Consider the following 19,165-nt stretch of genomic DNA (forward strand, 5'->3'; position numbering starts at 1 on the left):
ACTCCATCAATATTCAACAATAAGTAATAAATCTAGATCCTTCTAACTTTGTCTTTTCCTACTGTCAAAGCTGTATTTTTTAATTTACTTCCTTAAGGTTTGTGGTTTTTGGTTTTTGTTGTTGTTGTTCTTTTATGATGACTTCAACATAAATTAAAAAGTCACAGTTAAAGAATGACATATTTTTAAAATTCCTGTCTCTTGAAAATTTCCTGATGAGTCAAGTGGCCAAACATAAAACACTAATTCATAAAATCATAAAAAAGACATCATGTAAAGATTTTTCAGAGTAAACCTTTTTCTTACATAACATTCTTTTTTCTCAGTAATTTCTATTGAGGAGCATACCTTGGGGATTGCTGCTGCAACTGGTCCTATGTAAGCTATTATGAGGGGAAGCAGCATTGAGAACAGACTGGAAGAGCTGAGTAGTTCTGGAATGTCTTCAGCTAAAGAAAGATAATTACAACACAAGTAATATTCTTTATAATAATAACTGTATCATTGTTGAAAGCACATCTTATTTTTCTTGTTTGCTTCTTATTAATCTTCTAGCTTCTACATTAGTTTTTACTATAAGCTACTTTCATTAGGCAACGTAATTCAAAATCAAATTACAAATGTGCAGAGTTCACCTGAGATAAGCATGTCATTACATACAGTTCTGTATTAAAAAATTTCCTTGTTTTTATAACACAATTTTATTGATTCTTTGCCATTTTGTATAACTGTGTTTCTATGCTATAAAACCTAGTGAAACATGTCCCTCCCAGCACTCAAAATCAATTTCTGTAACAGTACTTAAATACTATGGATTCCTTTGATACAGCTTAAAAGCATTAAATTTTAAGACTAATGCCTCGATTTCTCAAAAACAGATGTTTAAGCTTATAAATGCATTACATTTATCAGTTTTCCTGCTACTATCAGTGTGCAAAACATGCAATAAAATTTGGAAGTGACCCAATGCAGAATCTTACTAGCTTTAATATGTTTGCTAAAGTGATGAACAAGTTTATATGAAGTATATGCCTATGACAGCTCAAGTGCAACTCAAAGACTTAGAAATTTACTTCCAGTTCATTATCCCCAGTTCAATATGTATAGCTGTGACATTTTAGAAAAATAGTCTCTGAAGACAGAAGAGACATATCACAATTGCTTTGTCACCAATTTTCTACTCCCAAATCCCTCTAACAAAGAAAGAAGATTTGAAAAGTCAGTTTTAGAAGTCAATTATCAAAAATCTTACCATCCACAGCAAGAGCCCTGTGCAACAGGTCTTTGGCTGCTCGTACAACAGCACTCACAACAGAAAGAGCCCTGCTACAATTTTTGTCTTCTTCATTAGCTTTATTCAAAAGCTGTGATTGCAGATCTCCATCATACTCACTCCTGGATGGCAGATTAAAAGTAAGTTCATAAAATAGAAAATTACCTAAAGACGGCTGGCTTATTTTTGGCACAGAATAATCAAAATAATTAATTTATGATAAAATAATAAAAGAAACAACACAAGTCAACCACCAAGGATAACTTGGAGACAACATCACAGTATTTGCCCTTTGCTATTGTTTTATTTTTGTCTGACAGTAAATAAAAGCATGTTTCTTAAATGTCTGCTTTGACTGTATGTCTTTCAAATCTTAGAAATGTATTCCTAAACACTTTATAGGAACTAGTAAAACTCTTTCAATTAATATTTCTGTGCTATAACTGTGAAAAAGATTCTCACTCCCCATTCTAAAGATTAATTTTGCTTTTGAAATGCAGTGTAAGGCTTATCCTCAACAAATAGTTTTCTTTTTTAAATCTACTCTAAGTCAAACTAGCTTCTTCTAATGAAGTATAATTTTCCTAAGACATTAAAAATGTCTATTTTGATTTACACTTTCAAAACAGCCCAATCATGACTACAAACCAATTCCAGTCTTTAAGATGACAGTGATTCAGTTTTTGCGTAGACAACTGAAATCACTCTGTCAAGAGGTAAATTTCCCATTTTACTGGATTTCTTATGTTTAGAAAGTTTTGATCTCCCAAACAGTAACACAGAACATTAAGATTCCAGAACTAGCAGCTCTGCATGCTCAATGACTTGACTTTACATGGAATAGTTCAAAGTAAAACCAAATGAAACATACAGCAGAGAAACTTCTCTATGACTTCAAGAAAACACTCCTACAGAAAGGTGGGTTTTTTTCACTGCCTCCTAGAACTGTAATTTTGCTGTCAGTCTCACAGCTTTTTAATTTATATTTATTAGTCACTGACACTGGATGCAACTAAATATTTCCAATGAATCCTTCCAACACACTTCTGTCCTAATAAGAAACATGTTAAATCCAAAGACTGAAATTACACTGAAAGAACATGTTAATTCTGCTGAAGAATTAACACACACAGTCCAGATGCGTTTATTTCTGTTACATCTCTTTAAAAAAAAACACAACTGTATAGCAGCATGACTGTTCTCATTAACTTTTCTTAGAAATAGATCATGGTAACACACAAACCTGTAATACAGAATCTGTGGAATTTGTCCCCGTGTTTGGTTTGTGCCATTACTGCTCAGACTACACGTACTAAAAGTAAATGTTACACCATCAGGACACTGAACTGTGGTCATTCCTCCATCTCCATTGGCAGTTCGGCTTCCGTAATTCCTTAAACGAACTGCATATTTCACATTTTCCTTAAAAAGGAGAGGCAAAAATAATAAACAATATAAAACAAGTACGTAAGTTAGGCTTCACAGTTTTATGAGAATTTTATTATCCTGTAGTTCTCCGGGTCTTCCTTTCTCCCTTTCTTAAAATTGGAGTAATGTTTCCCATTTTTCAGTCACCAGGGACTTCACCAGCAGCCATGAGTTTTCAAATATGGAAATTAGCTTGGCAACCACATCAGCTATCTCTTTCAGAACCCTAGGAAGGATATCATCCAGCCCCATGGGACCTGAACAGGCTGGAGAAAACGGCCCATGAAAACATAGGTTCAATAAGGCCAAGTGCACGGTGCTGCACTTGGGTCTGGGCAATCCCAGATATTTATATAAACTGGGGGAAGATCTCCTTGAGAGCAGCCCTGTGGAGAAGGACTTGAAGGTCCTGGTGGATGAGAAGCTGGACATGCGCCAGCACTGTGAGCTTGTAGCCCAGAAGGCCAACAGTGTTCAGGGTTGCATTAAAAAAGGGGTGGCCAGCAGGGAGAGGGAGGTGATTGTCCCCCTCTACTCAGCTCTTGTGAGGCCCCATCTGGAGTACTGCATCCAGGCCTGGGGTCCCCACTACAGGAAGGATGTGGAGCTCTTGGAGTGGGTCCACAGGAGGGCCACTAATGATCAGGGGCCTGGAGACCTCTCCTATGAGAAGTGGTTGAGGGAACTGGGCTTGTTTAGCTTGGAGAAGAGAAGGCTTCAGGGAGACCTCATTGTGGCCTTCCAGTACTTGAAGGAAGTGTTTATACGCTCCGCAGGAGGGGGAACGGCTGTTTATGAGAGTGGATTGTGATAGGACAAGGGGGAAAGGTTTTAAACTGAGTCAGGGGAGGTTTAGGTTAGATATTAGGAGGAAGTTTTTCCACTCAGGATGGTGACGCACTGGAACAGGTTGCCCAAGGAGGTTGGAGATGCCCCATCCCAAGACGCATTCAAGGCCAGGCTGGATGTGGCTGTGGGCAGCCTGGTCTAGTGACTGGCAACCCTGCACATAGCAGGGGGGTTGAAACTTGATGATCATTGTGGTCCTTTCCAACCCAGGCCATTCTATGATTCTATGATTCTGTTATAGTTATTATTTTTCATTAGTAACTGACCAAAAAAAAAAACAGAAGTCAAAGGTGCTTCATGCTCCCAAGCTGCAGAATAAAACTTAATAAAGTATTACTTTGGTACTAGGACCAGGACTACTTAACATCTTTGTTAGTGATGTAGGCAATAGGATTGAGTGCACCCTCAGCAAGTCTGTGAGCAATACCAAGCTGCATGATGCTGTCAACACACTGGAAGGATGGTATGCCCAACAGAGGGACTTTTATTTACCTTCAGTGGCACAACTTTGTCAAGTCTAATTTCAGCTATGTCACTGGGAGAATCGTCTGTGGTGTAAGTTCCTTTAACCAACTCTAATGATGTCCATCTATGAGAATGAGTTGAATCTCCAGTATGATCACTCTGAATCAAAGAAATAATGTCATTTTAGTATGTTTACATTATAAATACATAGCACATATGCAAATATGTGTCTTCAACTATGCAAATATAAAATGCTTTCTTGCAAAATTTGTTACACAAATAATTATAAATAAAAAAAAAATGTTTAGAGTTAATTGTGAAACTTTTCAGTTAACAAGGAAATTACTGAGCAGACAGAAAATATTTCATAGCAACCTATGCTTGTCCTTCGAAAGAGATTAGAACAGTCACTTAAAATGGACAGCTGAGTTTAAAAGAACAGAAGTGTGTCTTCATCACAAGAATACAATGTATGTTATAGGTGGGTATTTTAAAAGCACAACAGATGTCTTCAGTCTGACTACACTAGCAGACTATTATTTTATTTTTCTAATTATTGGAGTACTTTTTTTTTCTTATTTTCTTTAGCAGTACATGGAGAGATACCTGTTTCTAACTTACATTTAGAAGTGAAAAGCCTAATACAAATATTATCTGTAATTAAGATTTCAAGGTCATAATTGACTTAAGGAACCTACTGGATGTTGTATGTAGCTTGAAACACCACAAAAATCACTACCACAACCTAAGCAAAAAACCTTACAGATGCACTGGTAGCTTAGACTGCATTAGCATGTTAAAATATTTCATTGTGTAATACATTATGGAAAAATATTTTCTTCAGTGTTTTTTTTCAAATGCAGTACTTACATCATCAACTAATACTTCCAGCTCATATTCATGAATTCCCCCTCCACCGTAAACAGAAAATCCTACTACAACGACACCAGCTTTGTCCACTGAGAAACATATTGCATCGGGAGATCCATTCCCAGTATTCCAGCTTCTTCCCTGACTTGTTTTAGTGAATCTGTTTGGAGTGGATTTGACAGAATGAAGAGAGTTCAGTCCATCAACCTATAGAAAATTAAATAAAAGCAGGAAAAGTTAACTGCTAAATACAAGACAACTTAAGAAAAAAAAAGTAAAGTGAATTAAAATTTCAGATTTTCAACTGGATAAATTTCAAACCAACTCAGACATAAAGACATAAAAGATGCCACATATCAGCTTCTTTTTAATATTATCTCAAAAAGTAATACATTTTCTGATAATTATGAAATAGCGAGAGAGAACTAGAAATCTTATTTCTAAATTTTTCACATATTTTAACATATATAATATGAATCATCAAAAAACATAAAATTTAGCCATGCTCCAAGAAGACTAGTTGCATATTTCTGCCTTAAATATGGTCAAGACCAAGAGAGTAAAGAAACAGATCTTACATAATAATAAAAACATATTTAATCAATGCTATCAAAAGTAATGTACATTCTGTGGAAAAAAAAATTGCTGATAGTACATAAACTGGTATGTGAGTTTAATAAAACTGAATAAATTCCTATCATTTAACAATATCATAGCTTCATACATAAGCATCTCTGGATTTTAAAAATTTAGACTCATTACCATTCTCAATTTTCCAATACAAAACAAATTAGCTGGAGACAGTCTAGTGAAAGAACACATATATGCAGGAATTTGAAAAATTTATTATTTAATATTGAATATGTAAAGGACAATAATATTAAAGAGGATCAAGTATATACAAGAGAAAGTTACACAACCCAAAAAGCAAATTCTGACCTGCAGTCAAAAGCAGGCAGTGCACATGGAGGACCCTATGATAAAATGAGAGGTAGAGAAACACTCTGAGATGTGGCACTGCCTCCAATGAGCTCTAAAACAATATATTTTGAGTGTGTGCTTGCATTGGTGTGCATGCAAAAAAGAAAAATACTCACTTTGTAAAAAAAAAAATTAAAAAAATTACAGTACTCTTCAGCCATAATGAAGTAGCTATTTTTCAACAGTATTCAACTAACAGTGAATATATATGCTTTCAAAAAACTTAGATGTCTGAAAGCTACTGAGAACAACTCCAATATCTCTGAAAGATATGTACATTGATAGAACCATTGTCACAGTCTGTACGACTTTCATAATATATCTGTTCAATGACTTCTAGGAATGAACTTAAGAAACTTTACCTCAGATCCTAATGCTGATGCTGTAAGCTCACTCACAATACTAGCAAGCAACCCACAGGTATTAGAAACCAGATGTGAAGAGAAAAGTTCATTTTCTCGCCTAAGGGTGTTCCGGACTGGTAAAACAACAATGACCAACATCTTTTCCAGCACTTCCCGAAAGCTTGTCATCCCTGAAACATTTTCTTCACTCTGCACGATGAAGACAAAAATATTGTTTATTCTTTTAAAATTTGCTTTTTGTATATTACAAACATTAGGTAATTGAAGATTCAGTGACAGATTCAGTCTTGTGGGTAAAAAAAAAATATCTAAATACTCTCAAGGCTATCACAGCATGTACTCCTTTAAAAAAAAAACAAAAAACAACTAGATATTCTTAATTTCCAGAATGAACTGGCATTCACATTGTTTACTATCTAGGAAAAAATACCTAGGCGTCCTATCAGGAGGTAGTATTTCTTACAGCCCTCCCTGACATATGGAGTTTAAGCATTAAATAGATTACAGCTACCTACTGAGCTCTCCACACCATCATTTCTCCACTGTCTAAAAAGAAACTCAGAAGGTTTTCGGCTTTGTTGTTAGTGAAGAGAATTTCTGTGCAAACAAGAAAGACAAAGCCAAGGACAAGAAACTAATTAAAACTGGTTTTCCATCCTGAACTAGTAATGTAAAATAAATCTAAGCTTAGGTACCTACTATCTCTTCTACCTAACAGTGATATCCACTTTTTTTCAGAACAGTTAACCATGAAAGTCATTCCCAACATGGAAAAATAAAGCTAGCTCTACTGATTGGAAACAAAGGTTTGTCTTTCTCATTATTTTATCTCCCACGAATACTCAACACTGTATGCACAGGGAAGTCAACAATCACATCATGCAAACCTGTATTGATAGCTACACAGAACGCTTGATCTTTAGATGCTAAGAAAGAGCTGTATCTGAGATGAAAATACTATCTTAGCATTTAACAGTTTGGGATAGATATTTTTTTCATTAACTTATGCAGCTGCTGTCTATGTCCATGAAAATACTAAGCACAAAAATGGTCTGCAGAGAGATGTTACATGTGAGAGACATGGTCTCAGAAAAACAGCTCTGTTTTGAACTTACGTTTAGCTAAAGTCTTTATTTACTCCACAGTTTTGTTATTAGCAAACTCAACTTTTATTTACCTTTCATGTATTAGTCACAGTTTTGTAAGACCTTAATCGTTCTTGTCTTCTAAATAGAATATTATTATCAAGCAGTCCCAGATCTTTTTCATCTTTACCCTTTATATTTCTGTATATCTTTTCTGAAATAGAAGATACTACAACTGCAAAAATACAGTGTTCAATATCTTTTTATCAGGATAATGTTGAAAACTATATGAACTGGACTTTTCTTGTCTAAACTGCTCACTGACTCATTTGAAGATTACAGTTTTTGAGACATGACTTTTTCTTATCAAAGATGTGTCCTCTTATTCTTCCTCAAAGCACTGGATCTATCTGCATACTCACTCCTGTGACCGTGTGCAAAAGCTGAGAGACTGTCGCAGGAAAGACTGTCCAATAGAAGACAATTCTGAACTATATTTCCCCTAGATTAACATTCAAAAATAAACAAGAAACATCTTTTTCTGAAACAAGAAAGAACTGTATGAAGTATTTCAGATCAAAAGATAAAAATTCACTAAAATACTGAGAACTCTTGAAAACAATTTTTTTTAAAAAGAAAGCACTTAGGCAAATACAGTTTCATCCTTATTTAGTCAAAATTTGAATGTACATAACTTTTCTTTGTTGCAAAGTAAACACATTTTGAGATTTTTAAAGTATATCCTGACCTGACTCAGTTTTTCCATATGTGAAACTAAAAGGGGGAAACGATGGGCCAGAGCAGAGTCATTCTCAGTGCTGACTTGTTTGACCACTGATCGCAGCAATGCTTCTCCATCATAAGCAATTGGAAAGATAGAGGTCAGTTTTACTGACGTGTGGCATAGAGCAGACATAACAGCAGCAAGAAGCCGACTACTGGAGGTTTTGAAATTTGCTTCCTGGATATCCTAAAAGCATAAAAAGAAGTAATTAGAAAGGTTCTGCTGTATTCAAAGTTAGTGAGGAAAAACAACTTTTGAAAGGAATTTTTCAGTTTTATAATAGTTATAAAATTATTTAAATAAACTATTTTATTTACTTATAGCTATCCTGCGAATTTTATATTAACTTGTCCTAATGAACTTTCATTTAGATCTTTCATATTGGAATAATTAAAATTCATTGTCTACCATGTATTAAAATAATAAACCCATGAAAACTACTTCTGAAATTAAGAGACCCCTCAAAGTCTTCTTATAATTAATCAAAACTTAATTAGACTAATATGTTAAAGAACTGGTTCTTCCCTCTTGAATTTTAATACAATAAATGGATTTTCAAGCCAAGAAACAAACTATTTAGATATCATTGCAATCTATGCAAACAAACAACTAGAATGCTTAGACATGGGATGATTGTTTGTAATTAGCAAGACAGTCAGAAAACCCTGCACATAGGATAATGCTGCTAGTATCTCATCCACTATGCTGGATGAGAGCACAGTTGCAAAATTTAATAATGAGAAATTATTTAAGAAATTATTCAATTATTACTGATAAAATTGTATAAAAATATCATAAATATGCTTTTAATCAATGTGCAGCAACAGAAATCATACAGTAAGTGTGGACTACACACTGAAAAAGCAGCTGCTAATAGCTACAGTAGATTTTCTTCACTGTCCCAGAGAAAAAATCTTTTTGTAAAGGAGACATAAGTTTCTATTTGCTAAATCTGTAATCATCTTCTTTTTTTTCTTTTTTTTTTTTTTTTAACCATAGCAGAATTCAAACTGCAATTCAGGATAAACACAAAAAATGAATAATGAATTTAAATAGTGCTTAGATTATTTGAGTGTAAGAGCAATCTAAGTTGTAATATTCACTTGTGACATTTTAAAATACCTGGTCCAAACAATTCAGCAAGTCACAAAGACATGCCCACTGGAGAGATGGCGTTGGATAAAATGAATGAAAGCAAGCTGTAAAAGTATTATGGCATTCTTGAAGAACAGCTTCTAAAAGACTCAAGGGCTGACTGAGATATCCTTGAGGATCATTGTCCAACTTGACCATGCAATGATCAACTCCTTCAGATAGAATTTTTCTCAGCAAAGTCCTAGTTTTTCCAATGCAATCTGCCAGTTTACTGGTTTCTTCTACAACCGCCTTAGCTGTTGCTAGGTTACAAAAAGAAGAGCATTAATGTACGGCAAATGAACCATTTTCATATAAAATGCATATTGTACAAGCAAGTAATATAGCTAGAAATTAGCAACACTGATCAATCTATATTTAGAGAAGTTAATTTCACAAAGCAAAACAGCAAAGGGTGTTAAGGTATATCAAAGAAATTGGAACATCAGAAACTTCCAATTTTCCAGTTTTTCATAATACATACTGCATTTAAACATATGTACTGCTAAACTATAGGCATGAAAAACATTTAAAATTTAAATTGTATTCATTACCAAAGCAGCTACTATGCAGAGAAATGCAAAAAAATAAGAAACAAAATAGACTAAAAGATCCTATCAATTGTAACCAAAAATGGAAATACACATGAGTTTCAATGCAAACATACGGTGATGGACAATTGTTAAGCAGTTAATTGCAAATACCCCATTTCTGACTGCAAACCTCTTAATTGCTCCAATAAAGATATCTGTACAAGCAATTTCATCCTACAGCACACTCTACAAGAATACTTTGATCAATTTTTCAATGCCCCACGCATTATTGTTTGCTAATAAATAAGAAACAAGTGAACTAAGAAGAATACCTGATATTGGATATATTTCACAGGTATAGACCCTCAGTAACCTCAGACAGCAAGTACCCACAAAACGCAACCTTTCTAGATCCAAAAGAGTAGCAGTATATTGGAATCCTTTCAGTCCACGAAGTTCTTCAACTCCTAGCACCAGCGTTGTCCAGCTCCAGTGAAGAATGCTCAATAAAGACTCAAAGCATTCCTATTTTAAAGGATATGGAAGGAAGACAGGTTTTGTATTAAAAAGAAAAGAAAACAACAAGAAGTGAACTTTCTGCAGCACAATGAACATGAGCCGACAGTATGCTGAACATAAGCCAACAGTGTGCCCAGGTTGCCAAGAGGGCTAATGGCATCCTGGCCTGCATTAGAAATAGTGTGGCCAGCAGGAGCAGGGAGGTAATCATCCCCCTGTACTCAGCACTGGTGAGGCTGCACCTCAACTACTGTGTTCAGTTTTGGATCTGTCACTACAAAAAAGACATTGAGGTCCTGGAACGTGTCCAGAGAAGGGCAACGAAACTGGTGAGGGGTCTGGAGCACAAGTCTTATGAGGAGTGGCTGAGGGAGCTTGGAATGTTTAGTCTGGAGAAGAGGAGGCTCAGAGGAGACCTCACTGCACTCTACAACTTCCTGAAGGGAGGCTGTGATGAGGAGGGATTTGGCCTCTTCTCCCGGAGAACAAACAGGACCCGAGGAAATGGCCGCAAGCTGTACCAGAAGAGGTTAAGATTAGACATAAGAAAAAACTTTTTCTCTCAGAGAGCGTTGGGCATTGGAATGTCCTGCCCAGGCAGGTGTTAGAGTCGCCGTCCCCGGCACTGGCAGTGTTCAAGAGGCAGCTGTTCAATGAGGAGCTATGAGATATGGTTTAGTTTGTGGTAGCAGTGGTAATGAGAAGACAACCGTGATAGTTGTAAGATCAACTAGGTGATCTTACAGGTCCTTTCCAACCTTGTGATTCTATGATTCTATGATAATAAGACGAAAAGCAAAAATTATCTTTATCCAGGTTTGTGACTACAAACATCTACCATACAAGACATAAAATCTACTTGAGAACAAGAAGCCAGAGGAAGCAGAGAATACTTCATAATCATAGCTTCGTAATCATAGAATGGTTTGGGTTGGAAAGGACCTTTGAGATCTTCTAGTTCCAACCCTTCTGCTAGAGATAGGGACACCTCCCTCTAGACCAGGTTGCTCAAAGTTCCATCTAGCCCAGCCTTGAATGCTTCCACAGGGATGGGGCATTCGCAGCCTCACTGAGCAACCTGTTCCAGTGTCTCATCACCCTCACAGTGAAGAATTTCTTTCTAATATCTAGTCTAAATATACCCTCTTCCAGTTTAAAGCCATTTCCTCTTGTTCTGTTGCTCTGAATTAAATTTTACTTGTTTAATCTGCACTGAATCATTGCAGATCAGTCAATGCCTATCTTAGCTTAGGCTTAACTTTAAGTCTGAAATCTTCAGAAAAAGTAAAAGCAAATCAACAATTGAACAAAAATAAAACACTGAAGTTCTTTATATTTCTGTATCCATATCTGTCATGATAAGTAAACAGAAAAAAAAATCACAAATTACTTCCACATGTACACTTTCAGTTTTGTTAAGTATGAGTTGAAACACAGGAAACAGAGGATTTTTGATAATACTCACCACTGAAACAGTTCTGGCAAAAGATCTCTTTAAAATATGAACAGGTTCACTGGTTTGCTGTTTTCCTTTGGATGCACTGCCATCGCTTGTTGGTAGCCTGGAAGAACAATTTGCAAATTGACCTGAATTCTGCACCAAGCTTTGTTCTTTGTATTTATGAAGTAGAATAATAATGGAAGAGAAGTTTAAAAGAATTATCTACAAATGTTCAATTTCAGTGTAATCTCCTCTAGACCTTCACCCTTTTAGAACAAAAAAATCAACTATCGGTTCAACTAGGAAAACTGTGACAACTGAGAATCAAGTTGAAGACCCACGCGAAATGTATGAAATTATATATTGTACTTCTTCAGACAACATTTTTAGAACCAGAAATGCCATTTCTCACAGAATGCTAGGTTTTAGTATGTGTAGGCTGCATATTCATTTTTATGTTGAGACATCTATGCATAACAGGCACTAAGAATTAAACTCAAAACTTTGTCTATGAGTATTTGTGGAGCGAAATATCAGTTCACATCTCCTGAAGGCAGATGGAAGTTTGTGCATATTTTATCCCTCCAACTTAGCTCAAACTGCAATCTAGAAAGACAAAACTTTATGTACCATAGGGAGGGAATGAAATATACTTTTTTCTTCAGGAGGGAAATCAACTTTTTATGTGAGTAGATAGTAATAGCACAATGCAGTATGATTCTAAACTAAAAGAGGGAAGATTTAAATTAGGTGTCAGGGAAATTTTTCACTGAGTGTGGTGAGGCACTGGCACAGGCTGCCCAGAGAAGTTATGGATGCTCCTTCCCTGAAGATATTCAAGGCCACATTGAATGGGGCCCTGGGCAGTCTAATCTAATGCATGATTTAGTGATTGGCAATCCTGCCCACAACATGAATGTTGGAACTAGAGATATCTTTGAGGTTCATTTTAACACAAGCTGCTCTTAGATTCTTCAAAACCAAAGAACAAAGAGGCAGCAAAGAAGTACAAACATCTGAAAAACTCTCATTTTTAATAAGAAAGTTTTTTTCTCTCAGGATATTATAGCATCCCTGAATTGAATTTATTTTTAATTCTGAAGTGTACAGGATCTTGTTTGGAATCACTAAAACAATAATGGCAGCACATGTTAATGCAGCACCAATCCTCTCATGCCACTTGTAACTCTTCAGCCATGGCCTTCCCTCAGAGGGCTAAAAATTTGCCTGTCTTTGGTTATAGCTGTCTCTCATAGAAATTAACCAACTGATTAATAGTTTGTGCAAGGGCTTTATGTGCATTAGTCAAAAAGAAACATTCCTTTGGAAAGAGAGGCACTGACTGATATAGAGCATTCATTTGGAAAAGTGAACTGCTCTGATAGGGAGCCTTGAAAAGGACACAGTGAAAAAAGACACAGCAAGAGAACTGTATATGTTTATGGTCCTATGACTTTAAATGTATAAGGATATATACATTTATATTTGTATCACATCTTATTTGAGGAAATCTGAAAGATAAATTAATACAGTGAAAGAGTTCTTGCATTTTAAATCCAGCTTATATAATATTCATCACCAGAAGAATAAATTTATGGAAACTAAGAGTAAAGCATTGCTAATTTTTGCTTTTCTGTTTCATGGAAGTAGTGCATGTGAAAAACTGTTGTCATGGTTCTATGGTTTTTTTTTGTTTGTTTGTTTGTTTTTATTTTGGGTTTCAGTATTCCACATCAAAACATCATGTAGTGTACAGGGTATTAAAGTGTTAATGCCCCAATCCCAGGTACCTATCCCTGTACATTACAGAAGTCACGGGATCTGTCCCCTCCGGGTCGGGGGGGGGGCGGGCGGGACGCTCTCTCTTGCTGCCTTGCAGTGGGTGCTGGAGGGTGCTTTTCTAGCCGTTCCAAGCTTTTCAGGTTTGACTCGGTCCTGGGAACTCTCTCTCTCTCATCTTGTCTGATTTATTAATCCCAATTTCAATTACATTGTATTACACTTTGTTATCTTGTATTCCAATATTATAGTAAAATAAGTTTTCCTCCATAGATTGTTGCCGCTTTCTTTTCCTCCCTTCCTTCTTTCCCATTTCTGTGGGACTGGGGTGGGGGGGGAGGGCAGAGGCCTGTCGCCCCTGTCACGGACATAGATTGATCTGGTCAACTCCGTGACAGATTTTTGGCGCCCAATGTGGGGCTCGCTACTTTTTAGCTTTTAGAACGAATCTCTTTTTTCTCTCTGCTCTTAGAGAGCTTTGTTAAGGTGCATTATCAGTAGTTCAGGTTTCTGTGCTGGAAAACCTGACCTTGAAAGATTAGGCGTACTGCCAGTGTTCTGGGATATTTGTAAACTTGTGGTATGATTTGAATTTTGACATTTACATCCCAGAAGGAATGGCTAATTTCACAAACAACTGCATCCCAAATGGTGTAGCTAATTTTACAAACAACACGATGTTCAGACCAGTCTCTGGGTTTTCTTCTCGGTTTGCCAAATGTTTTTTGAATCCTGAATTAACAGTCATGTTGGTGTGCGTGTCATCAATTCTTCTGAAAGTATTCCTATGCATTCGTAATAAGGGGAAGGAGTCACCTCCAAAACTAGAGAATGATGACTGGCAGGGAATATGGAGAGGTTTAGGAAAGGTCTTAGAAGCATGGGGACCCGCAGTGTCATGGGATTTTACTCTTGAACACCTGTGGGACCTGAGAAACTAAGCCAGTATTTGAGTCAGGGACAATGCGGCTTACATAGATCTCAGGAGGTACAACTTATTTGGGGTTTGGCTTGTGCTTACCGTGCCCTATATAATACCATTCTAGAGAGAGAGTTTCCGAGCTGAGGTTCAAGCCAAAGGGGAAGATCCCCAAGTCAAATCTAATCAATCACAGGAGACACCAGTAACAATACCAGTTGCTCCTGTGGAGGGCAAGAAATGGAAACGAGTGTCTTCGCGTCTTGAACGAAAAAGAGAAGAAGAGGAGGAGGAGGTGGAGGAAGATCCAGGCGAGGGGCCCTCCTCAGAACCACCACCATCACGAAAGGCAAAAGGGAAAACTAAGAGACGTGCAGAAGAGAGTGATGAAGAGGAAGTCTCTATTAACTACTCGCCGGCCTCTAAAGATGACTGAAATCCAAGGTTCAAGAAAGGAGTTTACATGGCGCCCAAATGAAGCTCTTGTTTCCTGGTTGGTTTGCTGTTGGGACAGTGGGGCCCATAGCTTGTCTCTGGATGGTAATGAAGCTCGCCAACTAGGCACCATTGCCAGAGATCCAGCTATTGATAGAGGAATTAGTCGGTGTTCGGATGAGGCTGCCTCCCTCTGGGAACGAGTGTTAATAGCCATGAAGGAAAAGTATCCCTTCAAAAATGGCTTGAAGATTGCGATGAAAAAACGGGATACAGTGGAAAAGGGTATCCAGTATTTGAGGGAAATAGGCGTGGTGGAAATGTTGTATGACCCTGACTTTGTTCCTAACCAACCACACCAAAACCGTGACCCTGAAAAAGTGAGGACAACGCCTGAGATATGGCAGAAAATCGTAACAACAGCGCCGGACAAATATGCCACTACACTAATGTCAGCGTGTGACAGATACAACGAACAACAGAGAACGCCCTTAGTTTATGAATTAATTGTTACGCTCCAAAACTACGAACAATTGCTGTCCCCAATTCATGCTGCCGTTGCTGCTATTTCAAAAATGATGGAGCAAGTGTCTCAACTGATTAACCGTGACAAACCTGTAGCAGTATCAGAGACGCTTGATGAAGATCAGCATAATCAAATGAGTCTAGCGAAGGAGGTGAAGGAGATGATGAAATTTATGCGAGCCATCTAACTAAAGACAATGAACCTTCCTTCTCACGTGCACCATCAAAAATCTCAGCTGTTAGAGGCAGACACTCTCCGGCTCAAATAAGGGATAATACACCACGAATTGCCTTATGGTATTACCTACATGACCATGGAGAAGACATGAGGAAGTGGCATGGTGAACCTACTCCTGTACTACGAGCCCGGGTGAAAGAATTACAAAGCAGATCAACCACCAGTCCAGTTGCTCCAGTTACCACAGGTAATGAATAGAGGGGCCCTGCCCTCAGTCGGGGGGGGAAAGGGATAATAGAGTATATTGGACTGTGTGGATTCGATGGCCTGGCACATCAGAACCACTGAAATATAAGGCACTGGCGGACACTGGTGCACAGTGCACTCTGATGCCCTCGAGTCATGAAGGGGCAGAATCAATCCATATTTCTGGAGTGACCGGGGGCTCTCAAGAATTGACTGTGTTGGAGGCTGAGATAAGCCTCACTGGTAAGAACTGGCAAAAACATCCTATTGTGACGGGCCCAGGGGCTCCATGCATACTAGGTATTGATTATCTCAGAAGGGGGCATTTCAAGGATCCTAAGGGGTATCGATGGGCCTTTGGAATAGCTGCTGTGGACACAGACAACATTAAGCAGCTGTCTGTTTTGCCTGGCCTGTCAGAAGATCCGTCTGTTGTGGGGCTGCTGTGAGTAAAAGAGCAACAGGTACTGACTGCTACAAAAACAGACATAGATTGATCTGGTCAACTCCGTGACAACTGTTTAACAGTATTCCACTCTAAAATTAATCCTACTAAGTGAAATACTTTCCAATTAGAAAAAAAAAAAGGAATGTTAGATGAAATGAGGCTCTAAAGAACTACGAGATTTCATTAAAGCCATTTGTTTCCTAATCAAATCTCAGAACACAATATATAAAAATTAAAAAAATATATTAAAAAATAGAAATTAATGAAAAGCTATGAACAGATGTTGCTATAGTAATGGACTTACTACTTTCCTTTGAAACTGTTTCCCCTAAATTTTGAGGTACTTATCGTCTTAACTTTACACAATAATAATGTGATGAAACATGCTTAACAAGGCAACTTTTCACAAAACATGTTGATAAATTGTTCTAAATAGAGGTAAAAACATTACCTGTACAGTAACTGTGGGATCTGCCCTGCATTAACATCTGTACCATTATTTGATTTCTTGGAACTTTTAAATTGAAAGACAACACTGAAAGAGGAAAAAACAGAGAAAACAATCATTCAAGTAATATGAGATCTCTCTTCAGAATTAAGAAATACAGAAAAAAAAATACCCATCATCTGTAGTAATAGAGGCCTGTCCATGAGATCCACAGTCACTGCTAGGTCCTGACACTCTTGCCCAGGCTACGTACCACCAGCCAGCTTGTAGTAGTACTGGTTCATCAAACATCATTGCATATTTCTCTCTAAGTAAATTTAAAGAAAAGATGTATCTGAATTAGTTTATAGATTAATCTTTAACAAATTATATTCTATTTATAAGAGAAAAATCAGGAAGTTTTTAATCTTAGGTATCTACTTACATTTGACATTTAACAGTATTTTGTTGAAAAACATAATAAATTTTATTTTTTGTTTGTTTTAAATTCAGAAGGAATTGCAAATTCTTAAGTCTAGCGTAGTCTGCATAGTCTCACATTTTTACACAATCAGTTATTAAATGTACAATTCACTTTGAAAGATAAGGTTAATTTAAAATGTACAATAACCTAATTAAAGTTATTACATAATACTATAAGTAACATATTCATTATAAATTTAAAATTCATTTTCAGAAAATTACATGTAAATTTTTTGTTAAATGGCAAGAATTTAGGCATAGATTCTCAGATACTGCTTGTGAACATTTAAGAAAGTATTAAGACGTCTATTTAGGGGATCTTGGATTAGGGATTATTTACAGATAGTAAATTAGTTACGGATTATTTCAGTGGTAAATTCTTTCATATCTGGGAATGTAAATGCAGGCTAAACAAAAGTCAACCCATTCCATAAGCATAAAAACTTTAAAGCAATAACTTCTTCTTTCCAAATAAGCTGAAGCACCCCAACCCCTCTCACTCGGTTATAATAATTTTATACTGCAGAAAGTTTAATGATAAGTTGTTAAATACAAATACCCATTTGCATCCTTCTAATATGAGTATGTAAAAAAGCTGTTGCAATTTTTTATTTCAGTGAGCTATTTGGCATTTTGCTACTTATAATTAAGCAAAAAAAGTGTGTTGGTTAAAGTTTTAGTTTCCGGGCTATAAGTGCTAATAAAATTGATCATCTCAGCCAACATTTAAATCATTTTTAAAAGTGTTTGAGGGAAAAATGAATAATCAAATAGGTAAAAGTAAGTAAAGAAACATCTTACCTAGCAGCACAGTCATATGCTAAGACATCTGTTTCAGCAAGAAGGTCACCATCAGTCTCATGGTCTCCCCCATCTGGACCCAATTCAAACAACTGGAGTAACAGTAGAGTAACAAGAAAAAAAATATATATATATATATATTTATATATATAAAAATAAATATATGTCTCAGCTGTTAGAAAGCTAATAATATGCCACGTACTTCTTGTCATTCTGTAAACTGCGTACTACTACCTTTTTCCCTTCCCAAAAGCAATTGCTAGTTTCTATCACTGATAAGCAAATTCGCAACTAGAACTCATGATTTTGTAATGACATGAACTATAAAAAAACAGCAATTTACACTGTCTTCCCAGCCTTACGCCTATATATATTCTGATATAAGGTGTAGAAAATCCCTAAGTCTTGCAGACAGGCTGAATACACTGCATCTAAAAAAGGCAAAAAAAAAAAAAAAAGTAAGCTTTTTAGCATGATGTGTACCGGAGATACATACAACTCCTCTAGAAAGGGGTAAATTGACTATTATTAAGTCAATAATCCCATAAACTGCCCATGGGTATGACAAAAAAAAAAAAAAAAAAAAAAAAAAAAAAACCTTTTACAAAAGGACACGGGCTTCTTATTCAGTCAAAAATCACTTCTACAACTTGAATAGTTTTGAGAAATTCTCACAGTACATTCCTGACTTCTCCTTTAAGCCCCTATTTTTAAAATGCAATTAACTGTTTTAGGACTGGATCTTATCTTGGCCATAAGCTAATCCTAGACAACAATTAAAAAATTGAACAAATAATACAAGACTGGTCTGACAGGGTTACTACCTTTAGTATTTAAACATTAGTATAGTGACCAACTTTCTTTGCTTTCCTTAGTCATTTACAATTCTCAGTGATTGTATTAGAGTAAACACAGATTAGAATAAATTACAGTTATTTATTTCAGACCTCCAGTTGTCTTATGCACATTACTGCTAACCACACACCAAACAAACACCTAAAACAAACTGCAGCCCTATCATCTGAAAACAGAAAACTCAATAATCTGCTACATGACAAATAAATGATAACACTAAGATGTTTCTTATATACAGACTTTACATAAATCTCATACAGCTATTATCTCTTGTCTTTAAAACATTTTTCAAGGCATTTCTGAAATTCCTATTAAATGCAGCAGCATTTATCAGAAATAAGA

At 36.3% G+C, this 19,165-nt stretch overlaps 1 protein-coding gene across 9 annotated transcripts in view; it reads right to left on the minus strand.

Annotated features, from left to right (window-relative positions):
- Positions 1-19,165, minus strand: part of MYCBP2 (MYC binding protein 2) — a 157,254-nt gene that overhangs the window by 92,173 nt on the left and 45,916 nt on the right. For all 9 annotated transcript variants that reach the window (XM_042866506.1, XM_042866509.1, XM_042866508.1 and 6 more), the window contains 13 exons: positions 17,969-18,060; positions 16,878-17,012; positions 16,709-16,792; positions 11,752-11,848; positions 10,100-10,292; positions 9,223-9,497; positions 8,065-8,286; positions 6,229-6,420; positions 4,886-5,092; positions 4,043-4,174; positions 2,517-2,695; positions 1,253-1,395; positions 349-449 (listed from right to left, as the gene is read on the minus strand). In XM_042866506.1, the coding sequence (XP_042722440.1) occupies positions 349-449; positions 1,253-1,395; positions 2,517-2,695; positions 4,043-4,174; positions 4,886-5,092; positions 6,229-6,420; positions 8,065-8,286; positions 9,223-9,497; positions 10,100-10,292; positions 11,752-11,848; positions 16,709-16,792; positions 16,878-17,012; positions 17,969-18,060 (2,052 nt within the window). The remainder of the gene's footprint in view (positions 1-348; positions 450-1,252; positions 1,396-2,516; positions 2,696-4,042; positions 4,175-4,885; positions 5,093-6,228; positions 6,421-8,064; positions 8,287-9,222; positions 9,498-10,099; positions 10,293-11,751; positions 11,849-16,708; positions 16,793-16,877; positions 17,013-17,968; positions 18,061-19,165) is intronic.

The sequence above is a fragment of the Lagopus leucura genome, unplaced genomic scaffold (assembly GCF_019238085.1).
Source record: "Lagopus leucura isolate 7727_CA_CO unplaced genomic scaffold, USGS_WTPT01 Super-Scaffold_100001, whole genome shotgun sequence".
NCBI lineage: Eukaryota > Metazoa > Chordata > Aves > Galliformes > Phasianidae > Lagopus > Lagopus leucura.